Source organism: Perognathus longimembris, chromosome 6 (genome assembly GCF_023159225.1).
Source record: "Perognathus longimembris pacificus isolate PPM17 chromosome 6, ASM2315922v1, whole genome shotgun sequence".
NCBI lineage: Eukaryota > Metazoa > Chordata > Mammalia > Rodentia > Heteromyidae > Perognathus > Perognathus longimembris.
The window spans coordinates 60,104,333-60,118,127 of NC_063166.1; the positions used below are offsets into that span (position 1 = coordinate 60,104,333).

The 13,795-nt window shown below is 40.3% G+C and overlaps 1 protein-coding gene across 1 annotated transcript in view; it reads left to right on the forward strand.

Moving 5' to 3' along the window:
- Nucleotides 1-13,795, forward strand: part of Pak5 (p21 (RAC1) activated kinase 5) — a 64,211-nt gene that overhangs the window by 35,860 nt on the left and 14,556 nt on the right. The window contains exon 3 of the mRNA XM_048347419.1: nucleotides 12,634-13,125. Coding sequence (XP_048203376.1) covers nucleotides 12,634-13,125 — 492 coding nt within the window. The remainder of the gene's footprint in view (nucleotides 1-12,633; nucleotides 13,126-13,795) is intronic.

Genomic DNA, 13,795 nt, shown 5'->3' on the forward strand with positions numbered 1-13,795 from the left:
AGTTGAGATATTTCACAGCTTTCATTTTTGAGATTCCAGGCTTCTCTTGAAAAATCAAATAAAAAATAATCTGCTATTCTTGGTCCACATTTTTACTTAGCATGGGGAAAGAATTGGCTAGAGGTAAAGGCTGTCCCATTAAAAGCAAATGGACTTTTTAGTTTAGCACAGGACCGGCACAATCCATTTATTTTTTCCACACTATTCCAATACCTAGAGGCTTTGGGGACTAACATGGTCTCCAACAGTCTCTCACTGTTTGTTTCAAAGAGGATGAAACTATAGTCCAGAATCATGTGGTACACTTAAACTTTCATAGTTGTCTGCTCTCAAGAATCCAAGCCTGATAGTTTTCCCAGTCTAGCACCTTTCTAATATATGGGCATATGTTATTTCAGGAGCTTATCCAAACTTTCCAGGCAAAAACAAGAATTTTGCAGGTTAGAAGGCAGAAGAGGGTAGCAGGTACAAGCTTCAGAATACAATTCTGCCCTGAATCCTAGCCAGGGCACAGCCAGAAATGATGCAGGAGTATTGCACCTCAGGACAAAAAAAAATTTTAAAAAAGCAGGAAATCACCCCCTGAGAATATTTGCTGGGAGTTTTCAGCCCTTATTAGCCAGGGTTCCAAAGGAGTTAAGCCATTGCTCTGCGTAACACAAGAAAACAGCTAAAAAATTCAGGAGCAGGTTTTTGTGGGAGGGTAGGAGGTAGGAAGCATGTTGATAATTAAGCCGTTAACTTGATTAAAAATATAACATCTCTCTAAAAAAGAACTAGGTGACTGTGTCTTCAGAACCATACTCTTAAAAATCTACCAATCACATTGGAGTTCCAGCTGAGGCAAGAAATAGCGATCACGACTCAGATAATTTGGCTTTGCCTCATGGAACTCTTTAGAGGAGGGTGGATATGATGTTCACATTGGGAGAGACAGCACAGTACCCATGTAGATCTTCAGATGGAGCAAAAATGAGGAGAAGGGGGGATGTGGGGTGTGTGTGTGTGTGTGTGTGTGTGTGTGTGTGTGTGTGTGTGTGTGACAGGTTTTACATTTGAGCCTAAAGAAAATTCAAAACACTAATGATAACGCAGTTTAAAGAAAAAGAAAAAAAATCCTTCAATGTAATCTACCTCCCAAATTTCCATGTTAGCATGAGAGGAATGAAAATGTTATTAACACTTTCTACTTGCATTTTTTTTTTTTTGCTGAAACTGAGCAGTTGAAACCTCAAAGTGACAAAGAAAAGCCAACCAGAACTAAAAGCACCCTTCACACCTCATACCTGTCAAAATTGCCAGATGTGGAGGGAGAATGCTTTCTCTACCCACTGCAGACATAGCTGCCTCTCCATCAGGGGAACTGGCTGGTAGTACTGTCATTGTGTATTTGGTGTTTCTAACTGGATGCTCCCCAAGGACCAGGCAGCTGCTGGTTCATGGGTCTTGGTGCCAGCCCAACACTTCCACTCCTTGCTTGGGGTGTACAACCACTGAGAAGCCCCTAAAGTCATAACAATTCCTCTAGTTTTTCAGACACTCACATCCATGTATTGCTTTCTCAACCCTTGTGGCCCAATCATACAGAAGTTTACATTCTCATTTTACAGATGAAAAGGCTCTGGACCAACCTGGTCATCAGGTCCTAGAAGAGGTAGGATTCAAAACGACCTGATGGCACAGGGCAGCTGTAGGGGGTGCTACTCCTTCAATCCATCTTTGTAACACTCTCTAATGTTTGGAGTAATGAAGTTGCATTATTAAATACATTAACAAAGAATTCATCAATGGGGTCACGTCCTGTTTCATTCAGCAGTAAGGTTTCTCAACCTTGGCACTGTTGATCCCATTTTGTACCTGGTAAGTCATTGTGATGAAGAGCTCTCATCATTGTAAGGTATTTAGCAGTATCTCTGGCCTCTACCCACTAGATGCCACAGCACCTTTCTTGTAACTCCCCAAATTATATCCCTAATGTCTAGACACCACCAAATGTACCAATCAGCTGAGCAGTAGAGCACAAAACATCATTGAGAGTATGTAAAGGTGGAATTTTTGGAGACAAACCACCTACATTTGGGCATAGACATTACCGGTTATTAACTGGGTAAGCAAATTTGCTTAATTATTCCTGCACTTTTTTATCTATTAAGTGAAGATAATGACAACTTCTGCCTCACTGTGGTGAGAGTTAAATAAATTAATGAGTTAGAACAGCATAATTATTAAGACATGTAACCTACATGCCAGTCTGTGCATGTAGCACAGATGATGACCATGACCCTTGAGGGTTACCATGTTCTAAGCCTGGTAAGAAGCATTTTACAGACATTACCCAGTTTTGTGCTCACAACAGGTCTAGGAAAGTTCAGGGTTTTCTCTTTTGCAATTGAGGAAGCTGAGACATCAAGACTTAGACTTCCTTGAGAATATGAATGTCAGTAGCTCACTCTGGATTTAAAATTGCATCCCTCTGACTCCAAAGTCTGGGTATCTACAACATTCCCACTTTCCCAGAAGGAAACTGAAGAGGGGGCAAAGTGGATGTGAGGACTTAAGTCATAGTCATGTGTTATGAGCAGCCCTCAACTTGGTAGTAGGGGATAGGTGAAGAAGGGATGAATTTGGAATGCACAAGAAATACTCCATTCTTTCTGGTATTGGTAGGCTGGAAATATTACCAAGTTTCTTACTGTGACCTAGGAGTAAAAACTGAAACCACAGGTTATAAAGAAAACATTGAGAGAAAAGATGCCTAGCACTTTCTTACACACTTTTTCTACCTTACATGATAGATGACCTTGTTTATTTATTTAGGATGTTCAGAAAGTGGCCACCAGCTGGGTATACCTGTAATTTTAGCTACTCAGGATGCTGAGATTTAAGGATCACAATTCAAAGCCCTCAGAGTGATCAGGAACATCAGAGAATCTTATCTCCAAATAGCCAGCAAAAGCTGGATCTGGAGGTGTGGTTCAAGTGATAGAGCACAAGACTTAGGCTAAAAATCTAAGAAACAGTACCCAGGCTCCTTCCTGAGTTCAAGCTATAGTGCCAGTACACACACACACACACGGCAATCAGAAAGTCAGAATTTTTTCACTCATTATAGAAAAATGCAAGTTTTAGAATTTTATTTCAAAACTTAGCACTTTCGAGCTATATGACCCCCTCTATGTCTGTTACCTCATCTGTACAGTAAGTTTCAGTCCTTATTCATGAGGATTAAATAAGGTTAATAAGCATGACAAGCACTCAACAGTAGCCCTTATTTCCAGGAATGTTTCTTTTCTTTTATTTTTTTGTAGGCTTGGTAGACAGAGGGGTTGCAGTTACATGAATCAGATAATGAGTACAATTCTTTTTTATTAATTTTTTTTATTGTCAAAGCAATGTACACAGGGGTTACAGTTTCATATGTAAAGCAGCGAGTATATTTCTTATCAAATTGTTTCCTCCTCCCTCATTTTGCTCCCTCCTTCCCCCTCTTCATCGCCCCCCCCCATGAGTTGTACAGTTGGATTATGGCATATAGTTTTGTCAGTATTTCTGATGCATTGGTTCTCTTTTCTTTTTGGGCCACATCTCCCCTTCAGTCACTCTCTCTAGTTTTTCGCTCCTGTCCCCACCTACAAGATATCCATTTCATTTTCCACATAGTGTCTGGTATCACTGTTCTGTTTGTTCACCCTTCTTCTACCTTCTATGTGCACTCCTTTGCCCTCACAAATGCAAACAAACAAAGAAGACAAAAAGAAAACAAAAACAGCAACAACGGCAACTAAAAATGTCTCTTGTTTCCTTTTCTTAGAGTTTGTTTTGTAGAATTTTTTATATGATCATCTGTACATAGCTCTTAAGAGACCTTATCAACCACTCTTATGCATATCATCCTTTGTCTTCTGTTTGTTAATGACTGGGCTCCTATGTAATTTATCATGTTCCAGTGTGTGTGTGCGCGTATGTGCACACTTGCATGCACACACACACACACACACACATGCTATTCAGTGTGTTAATACAATGTAATTCCACTCATCCATCAGAAAGAATGATATTGTACCATCTGTAAGGAACTGGGAAGACTTGGAAAAAATTATGCTAAGCAAAGTAAGCCAGAGCTAAAGAAACATAGACTATATAGTTTCCCTCATTTGTAGTAACCCAAATGTTCCTATAAACCTACAAGTAAACACATTGAATGACCAGGAATGTTTTTTGTTGGGAAACATGTTACCAATCTTCTAATGCCAGCAACAAGAGTGGTTTCTCTGTGTAATCTTTACATATTTACAAAATATATAGGAATCAAAAGTTGGACTGTCTTCCCTTTAGCAATGTGGGTCACTGAGTAGCTGAGTGCCTACCTCAAGGGAATGCAAAAATTTCAGCAACTGAGTGGGCCTGAGGACCCCAGCCTTACCACCAATGTTTGCTCTACTCTGTCCAATGGAAGTGAAATTCCCAAACCTTCCATAGAAACCGTAGAGCACTATCTACACACATACTTCCTTCTACCTCCTCTAGCTCACCTCCCCACCTCCTAAGCATGGTTTTGCAGGAGTGACCAAGGCTGCTGCTGTAGGTGACCTACACAGATGGAATGTTCTAGGGCACTGAAGTAAGCATGATGGATGCAAAGGAAAGTATGCCTGCTTCCCAAGCCTTCCTCTTATGGTCACCTGAGCAATAGTTTCCACTTTACTTTTTCTGCAAGGAAAAGCATTAGATCCATTACCTTTAGTCTTCTTGAGTCAGTGACTTGCTGCTCCTTGTGGCACATGTCAGATTCAGCCACAGCTCTTCTTTTTTACTTAGGATCCTTTCAGAGACCTGCTGGGGGTTCAGTGTGCTATGAAATGATAATCCTACTGAAATGCCTGGTAGGCTGCACTTTACTGTGAAAGAGAAAAGCAAATCAATTCATATAACAGTGCTTGTATTTATGGCCTTTAGATTTCCTTGTCTAAGGGTTCCTATAGGATGTGCAGTTAGATTCATAATGAATCCCAGGTGATTCAGTGCCACATCTTAATATTTGTATTTGTTGAAGGAGACTTTTCATGCCCTCAGCATATGCATGAACACATCTTCCCATAAAAGCTTTTGTGGTTCAAAGTACATTGTAATTTGGTTGTTATGAGAGGGTTTCCCACTACTAAACTTACAACTAAATGAATCTAAGTGCGTATTACCAATCCTCCAGTTCTCCCAGAGGCCCTGACACAGTTGAAGAGTATTCTGAAGCAAGTAGTCAACTCCCAAAAGTTCAGATTCTTTCCACAAGCTCCAGGCAGTGAGAGATGGCAGGTCAGAGCAATCTTCTTTTTAAAAGAGAATGCATTCTTGGAGTCTGGAACAGCAACTGTGGGGGGTTAATTGGATATACAACTTCAGTGGTGGAGAGAGTGCCTGAAAAATAGTATACTTGTGCACACTGATCTTAGATTAGGTTATTTCTTCATAGAACTGGGCCTTGCCTATTTGCAGAGGTTGTAAACTACCTTTCTGAACTTGTTCAGCATGCTTTTGTCAGATATTTTGTAAAACAAGGAAGTACAATGGCTCTTCAAACTTCATGTCATTAGGAATATGTTTGTACATACCTAAATGGGACCCTGATGTATGGTTGTAGGATTTTTTCCCCTGGAAAAATGCTCAACATGGTGGATAGCATTCCGCTACATGTCGTTTGGAAATCCAAACAGTGTGTTTAACCATGCAGAAGTTAGCCTCCTTCCAAAGCCTACCACATCAGATTTTTAGGGCTTACAAAGGCCAGCTCATGATCTTTACTCTTTATCAGTGATCATACTTACTTGTGTCTTTTATTAAGAATCCTTTGAGACAGTGTGCTGTGTCCCCTTTGTCATCTACTAGGGAGTATTCACTAGGAAATAGAGCTGTCCCATTTTGCAAATAACTGTGGCTGGCAACAAGCCAAAGTTTGGATGCAATTGGAAATAAAATAATTCCTTAAGACCCTACAGTAAGATAGACTTGAGCTCTCAAGTCAGCAGTCACATTGGTCAGAGTAGCAGAGACTGGCTACCCAAGAGTGGAGACACACCAGATTAGTCTGTTGGCTACAGGCCAAGCTGTACACCCCAAAGCACAGTGGCAAGTGGATGGTGGAAACACCTCCCATCCATTGTGTTTCCTGCCAGTGGAGGTGGGGGGATTGGAATTGCAGAGCACAGCTAGAGGGCCATAGGGCTTAATGTATCCCCTTTCCCTAATTATCAGTCTCTAAACTGTTCCATTTGAGGAAGCAAATTAGTGATTCTCCCTGGAGCTCTTACAAGCTTCCCAAATCCCAGGCTGGTCCTGTTAACATTTTCCTCTGAGTCAAGTCAGGAACCTTTAAGATGTCCTTCATGTGGTCAGATAATAGAGCACTGTGATTTGCTTTTATCTCAACTTTGATTTATGCTGACAAGTCAGTAGCACTCAGTCTGGCTTCTTTTAAGCCTGCCTCCCTCCCTTCCTTCCTTCCTTCCTTCCTTCCTTCCTTCCTTCCTTCCTTCCTTCCTTCCTTCCTTCCTTCCTCCCTCCCTTCCTTCCTTCCTGCCTTCCTTCCTGCCTCCTTTCCTCCTTCCCTCCTTCCCTCTCTCCTTTCTTTCTTTTGCAGAAATGAGAGATCTCTTTGTTTTATTATGCTCCAAAAAGGTGAATTGGAGCATTACATCCAAGAACCGGAAGCAGCTGCCTCTTATCTCTGTCACTCTCTATCATTCATGGAACATTCCATAGTCCCCGATCTATGGGTGCAGTCTCTCACCGTGGTTACCTGGCACTCCTAAGTCCAGGCATCATCCATCTATGGTCTCCCTGTTGTCAGTGAAGAAGGCCACGGTGACAAATAGATGCTGTGACCAGATTATTTTTCTTCTTTTCTTTCTCCCACCCTCCCCTCGCTAAGGCTTTTCCCCCCAAGCCTTGGCATAAAATGGTCAAAGGATGTTCTACTGCAGAATTCAATTTCACAGTTCAGTTAGGTCCTTGATTACACTGCCAAATTCAGATTAATGTGCATTTAACTAACATGGATCAGGGGAATTCTGGCTGACAGCCAGTCGTAATCGGAGCAATTGATAGCTGTGAGGAGTTTTATTCCCTGTCCTCCCCAGCACACTACTGCTGAAATTGATTGATGAAATGGATTCATCGCTATAATTGTTTATAATTTTGATACATCAAAAGCCTGTGTCTGACCCTATCCTTGGAGACGTTGTACTTATTGTAGAAGGCTGAATTGTTAACTGGGAATTATTTATTCCCTTATAATACAGCCTTTGTCTCCTTTTCTTTACATTTTGAGTAGACACATAAAAAAGCAAATTTCTATAAGAATTAATATATGGTGGTATACTAAAAGGTCCTGGAAACAAAAAAAAATGTGGTATATTATTAACCACTTCCAAAAGGAAGAAAACCATGGCTGCAATGACTCATTCATTCTGCCAATATTTTTAATGATTGCTGCAGAGAGAATTTTTCCTCCACATATATCTAATTTTCAGTGATCGTTAGTGGCCTCATAAGACTGGAGCTAAGCAGTTTAGCACCCTGGGCCATCATTAACAAAACAATTGATCCAGCTTCTCTGATTATATCCTGCCATATGGAAATCTTTCCTGAAAGTATGTGGGCCCCTAGCTTCATTCCTGAGGAGCCATGTGTTCACAAAGCACAAGGCTATTTTCTTTAGAGGAATATGGCTAGTCTTAGTTGTTTTTCTATTGTTTTCTCTCCTACGTGGCAGCTTTCCACTCCCCTTCAGCATATATAAAACTCTTGCTATCAGGTGTGGCAAGGGTAAACCACATACATAAATTCCTTAGAAATGATTTTGAGCATGGATAATGAGAGATGTAGTGGATTTACTTATTTAATAGCATCCTTGTCACTGGTCCAATACCACTGCATTATCATCTGGATACATAATTCAACCCACATATCTCTCTCACAGTAGTACAGAGAGGACATTCATATGAACTCCATGCATGCTTTCTTTAATTTGTAGGAAAGGGTACAGAGATCAAGCTTGACTTTTCTGCATATATAAAAAAATGGGGCTGGGAATATGGCCTAGTGGTAGAGTGCTTGCCTCATATACATAAAACCCTAGATTCAATTCCTCAGTGCTACATATATAGAAAAGCCAAAAGCAGCACAGTGGCTCAAGTGGTAGAGTGCTAGCTTTGCATAAAAATAGGAAGCCAGGGACAGTGCTCAGACCCTGAGTTCAAGCCCCAGGACTGGCAAAATAAATAAATAAATAAAGAGAGAGAGAACAAGCGAGAAGAGAAGAGAAGAGAAGAGAAATAGATTCATCATTTGCTTCACCTACTTCCATAGAGAGTATCATAAGAAAGGTAACTTCAAACAGGACAGTTAAATAACTATAAATGTTCATGATCCAGGCAAGTGAGAAGGAGGTCTCATCCCCCAAAACACCTTGGCCTTTGAAGCATCCTGAGCAGGCTTTATCTCTGCAGTTGATGGTCCACACTCTGCTTGTCCTAACTGCATCCCTCACTTACCATTGAAGCATTATCTCTGTGGGCCTAAGTGCTAAAGTGTCTCTGACCGTGTTTTAATCTTCATTCTAACTTCTTAGTGAACTCTGGACCTTTACGTGTCCTACATAAACATGCTGTGCCTCAATCCTCTTCTCAGTAAAACAGAACAGTTATGGGGCCTGTTGCCTAACTTGAGATGTAAGTACAATAATGCACATTGAGTACTTGAAAAACTCCTTGGAATGTAGAAAGCAATAATGGCCATTATTAAGAGCAGAGATTATTACTTCTTTTTTTTTGGCTTTTGTTGTTGTTTCTCTTATTTTACCCTTTGTCTCTCAATTTTGGCATTCCCTTTGAATTTCCTAATTCTAATACCAGTACACACTGTTTCCCATTCACTCAGATAAGATTACAGAGATAGTGGAGATACAATCACAAGAAGGTGATACACGAACATCATCAATAGTAGAAACTACAGATACACATGGGATGTTGAAAGTAGTTACAACTGTGATATAACAATCATTTCCATAAAATGGAGTTCATTTCACTTAGCATCATCTTATGTGATCATAAGGGTATAGCTATTGGGCTCTTGTGATCCTCTGCTGTGACTTGCCTAAACCTGTGCTAATTATTCCCAATAAGGGAGACCACAGAGTCCATGTTTCTTTGGGTCTGGCTCACTTCACTTAGTATAATTTTTTCCAAGTCCTTCCATTTCCTTACAAATGGGGCAATGTCATTCTTTCTGATAGAGGCATAAAATTCCATTGTGTATATGTACCACATTTTCCTGATCCATTCGTCTACGGAGGAGCATCTGGGTTGGTTCCAGATTAAGAGCAGAGTTTATTACTTCTAATAGCACAATCGCTCCGTGGGAAAGTCCTTTACTGGGAATCCCAGGAAAATGTCAGAGCGTTTTTGTGAGGAGAAAAGACTCCCTATCTTGGTTATACAACCAGGTGGGTGATAAGTCATGGTAGAAGTGGTAAGGCTGGCAACAAAACTGGCCTGTGCTGCCAGTGTGTAGAGCAGGTAGGATTCCCAGAAGCCCTCCACCGGAAGTATAGGCCAGACCTGAGGAGAAGAATAAGGAGTGATCCTATCATGAATATGGCAGCATTTTCCCTGCCGTACCTCACTTTTGCCAATAATAAAACATGATAAATTGCTCTTTTAGTGATTCCCAAAGTTAAACAAAATACCAAAGCCTGTCACGAATGTGGGTGAGGAATATGCATTACTATGGTATCCAATCTGCTAGGTTATAATCTAAATCTATAAATCTACAGTTCAGTGATGGCTCCAAACAGCATTTCTCATACATATATTTCTTCCCAAAGTCAAACTATATATTTCCTCCCCTGTGCAGAATAGTTAATTCCCTGTTCAGTAAATCAAGTTTGATTCTAAAAACTGTCTCCTATAGCAGTGGATTCCTCCTTGCTTAAAGAATCTGTACCACTAATCAGCAAGCAGGGAGAAACAATTGCAATTTTTTGTCAAAAATACCTAATTTCAAAGACGTTTAGCTCCTAGCAAACAACTCTGCTTTCCTACTGTAACCCGAAATTGTCCTTTTCATGTAGGCAGGCATCCTCTTCTATATGCCAAAAGCTGGCCGTTGAGAATTGACCCTAATAATGCTGCCTGACAAGCGACAAAGAAAGAAAGTGGCCTAATGCTGTGTGAAGCAGTGTTTATTATTCCTAAAAGGTACAACTGTCCTGTGTATAATATATCTACAGAGATCAGTGAGATATGCTTGTGGAAAATGAATACAATTTTGTTTCAACTACAGAAGGAAAAACATAGGAAGATGATAGCTTGTTTAAGGTTCCATGACATGCCTCCAAGAATATAAGTCTAAGATCTCCATTCACCTTGACACCTGGCCTTGCTGTATTTAAGGCAACAGTCCAGTTGATTAATTACCCTAATGCTTATTTCTCTCTCAATCTTTTTCTAATATACAGTATTTAGTTACAATTTAATATTTTAGTTGAATTTTTTTAAATTTTATTATAAAGGTGATGTACAGAGAGGTTACAGTTACATAAATCAGATAGTGAATAGATTTCTTTATGACGTGTCACCGCCTCCCTCATTTTTTCCCAGATTTTCCCCTCCTGCCCTCTCCTCCTTCCCCAAGTTGTATATTTTATTTCCAACAGTCTCTAGTAAGTACCACTGCTGGATTGGTCCACACTGTTCCTGGGCTCCCTCTTCCCCTCCCCAAATCAGGTAATTAAATTAATTAATTATTTTATTTATTTAACATGTTGAATCTGAAAGTATTTTGCCTGATTGTTTTGAGGATCCATGTGCAAGAATATCCATGCCACCGGTGCGCTGGTTGTCTTCAATAAATGGTAATTTGTTTTCTAATATTGCACTTATGATTTATTCTTTCCTTCTGTACAGTGTGATGAGTTAGGAGCTTAAACCACCTGCCTGCTTTACAGTGACTTTCTAGCTCCATTGAAAGCCAAGCCTCATTGCTTTTCCTTTCTCTGTTGCATATGACAAGATGTGCTACTCCTTTCTTCTAGAAATACTTTTCCTCCCTTGACTTCGGGCACATTGTTGCCTTTACTTCCTTTATACAACACTGGTCAGTCCTATGTTTAATACCTCCTACTCAGATTCTTCTTTTTAGCCTCAACTTTTCACTGGACTTGGGGCAGGGAACATGTCATGGATATCAAAGCTGAATGTGGGTATAGCAGAACTCTTGGTTTCCTTTCCTGTGTTAATTATATCTATTACTATATAAAAATATTGCAAAATTTCATAGTTTAAAACAATTGTAGGGCTGGGAATATGGCCTAGTGGCAAGAGTGCTTGCCTCGTATACATGAGGCCTTGGGTTCGATTCCTCAGCACCACATATACAGAAAATGGCCAGAAGTGGCACTGTGGCTCAAGTGGCAGAGTGCTAGCCTTGAACAAAGAAAAAGAAGCCAGGGACAGTGCTCAGGCCCTGAGTGCACGGCCCAAGACTGGCCAAAAAAAACAAAACAAAACAAAACAAAAAAACAATTGTAAGCATTTATCATTTCACACAATTTCTTTGATGAGGTCTCCTATTATAACCTATCAACTGTTCTAGAACAAACTAGCTCATAAACAGAAGGTATTGATGTTCATCAAATCCCCATCCTCCCCCACTCCCCCAAAAATATTCAAGCATCCACTATTCCACAATTTCTATATGCCAGGAGTTTGGAAAGGCTGAGCTGGTTAGTTCTATCTTTGCATCTCTCCTGAGGTTTCAGTCAAGATATCGTCTAGGGCAAGTTATCTAAGGGCTAGGATCCACTTCCAGGGTGATCCACCTGGCTTTTGACCAAAGCCTTGTATTTCTAACTTTGGTAGTTTGTTCCTTGCCACATGGACTTACCATGTAATTTTCAAGTGCTTTCATGAGAAGGACCTGGAGAAAGTCAGAGCTAGTAATGAGTGACAAAGCAGAGACACCCCAATGACTATTTTGGCCTTGTCCCTTCTATAAAACAAACAATCTTCAAGGATGTGAATTTTGAAGTACAGGAGAGGTTATCTGAGTTTGAATGTGTCACCTAAATGATGGCTGAAAGCTGTCTTTTAATGAGAGATTAAAGTCTTTCATTCCTGAATATAAGTAAATAGCAAGTACACCTTAAATAAGGCACACTTGAATTAAAACACCTCTCCGTGGGCTCTGTTAGGAGAATTGGCGCAAGATAATTAACATGCTCCCAAGGAAATGTTGGCATATATGAAAACAAAGGGGTGAAACTTGTTGAAGATGTATGAAGAAGGAGGGTAAGGGAGACTGATAAGGACGAGAGAGATTGGTTAGACTGTACTATATGAATACATGGAAATGTGAAAATGACATACCATGCCATATAGCTAATGTATGCTAATAAATCTATAAATAAATACATAAATAACACAATGTGGTGCACACGGTTAAAGAGGTGCTTACTCACGGTAAGTGTGCCAGCAGGGTTTTCTCTTCACCTCTTGGTGTTCTTCATTCTGCCAGCTGTTGTCTTGGTTTCACACTCATATCTAATATGTGAATATTCTCCATTCATGTGTGTCTTCCCAGGTGGATTATGATCGAGCACAGATGGTCTTCAGTCCTCCAGTGTCAGGGTCCGACACCTATCCCAGAGGCCCCACCAAACTACCTCAAAGTCAAAGCAAAGCAGGCTACCCCTCAAGCAGTCACCCTTACCCTTCTGGGTACCACAAAGCTACACTGTACCAACATCCTTCCTTGCAGACCGGTTCCCAGTATATGTCTACGGCCTCTTACCTGAGCTCTCTCAGCATCTCATCCAGCACCTACCCCCCACCCAGCTGGGGCTCCTCATCTGACCAGCAACCCTCCAGGGTATCTCATGAACAGTTCCGGGCTGCGCTGCAACTTGTGGTCAGTCCAGGTGACCCCAGGGAATACTTGGATAACTTTATCAAAATTGGAGAAGGGTCAACTGGCATTGTGTGCATTGCCACAGAGAAACACACAGGGAAACAAGTAGCAGTGAAGAAAATGGACCTCCGAAAGCAGCAAAGACGAGAACTACTTTTTAATGAGGTAAATGGTGTGTGTTGGGTCATCCTCTCTGTCCAATGGGACACATATTTCTCACTTCCAAAAATAGCACATGTATGTTTATGAAGGTACAAAAATATATTGTAAATAGAAAAGCAAAATTAATTAACCCACTGTAACGATATCTTCTAGTCTTTGGCTGTTGCTTTTATTAAGTGTTTTATGTGTATCTGTCTCTGTGCTAAGCAGTAGTCTAGTGTGATCTCTCAGAAGCTGTATAAAGCTGAAAGAGGCTATTATCAATGTTTCAAGGAAATCTGAACTGAGATAAGTTAGGTGACTGCTCAGGGTCATACGAGTTGACAACAGAGCTGGGATTTAAATCCTGTCTAGAAGAGTCCACATCTCACAGCAGGTTCCAGGTGAGTGGGATTTGAGCATCTTACCTAGTCACTATTTCTCATCTTGAAATTTATTTCCAAATCACAAATAACACCAAGACTGATTATTGCAACATTTATGCAGCATATATTATCATATATATCATTATTGGTAAACAACCCCCAAATTTTGGAAGTACACATAAAGTAGAAGTTCCTGGAAGCTCCATCTCCAATAAACAGGCTCAAGTTAAACTTTTCATGCCTATATAACATGTAGTTTTTTAACTTATTTAATTTTTTAAATTTTTATGTATTTTGTTTATATGGTA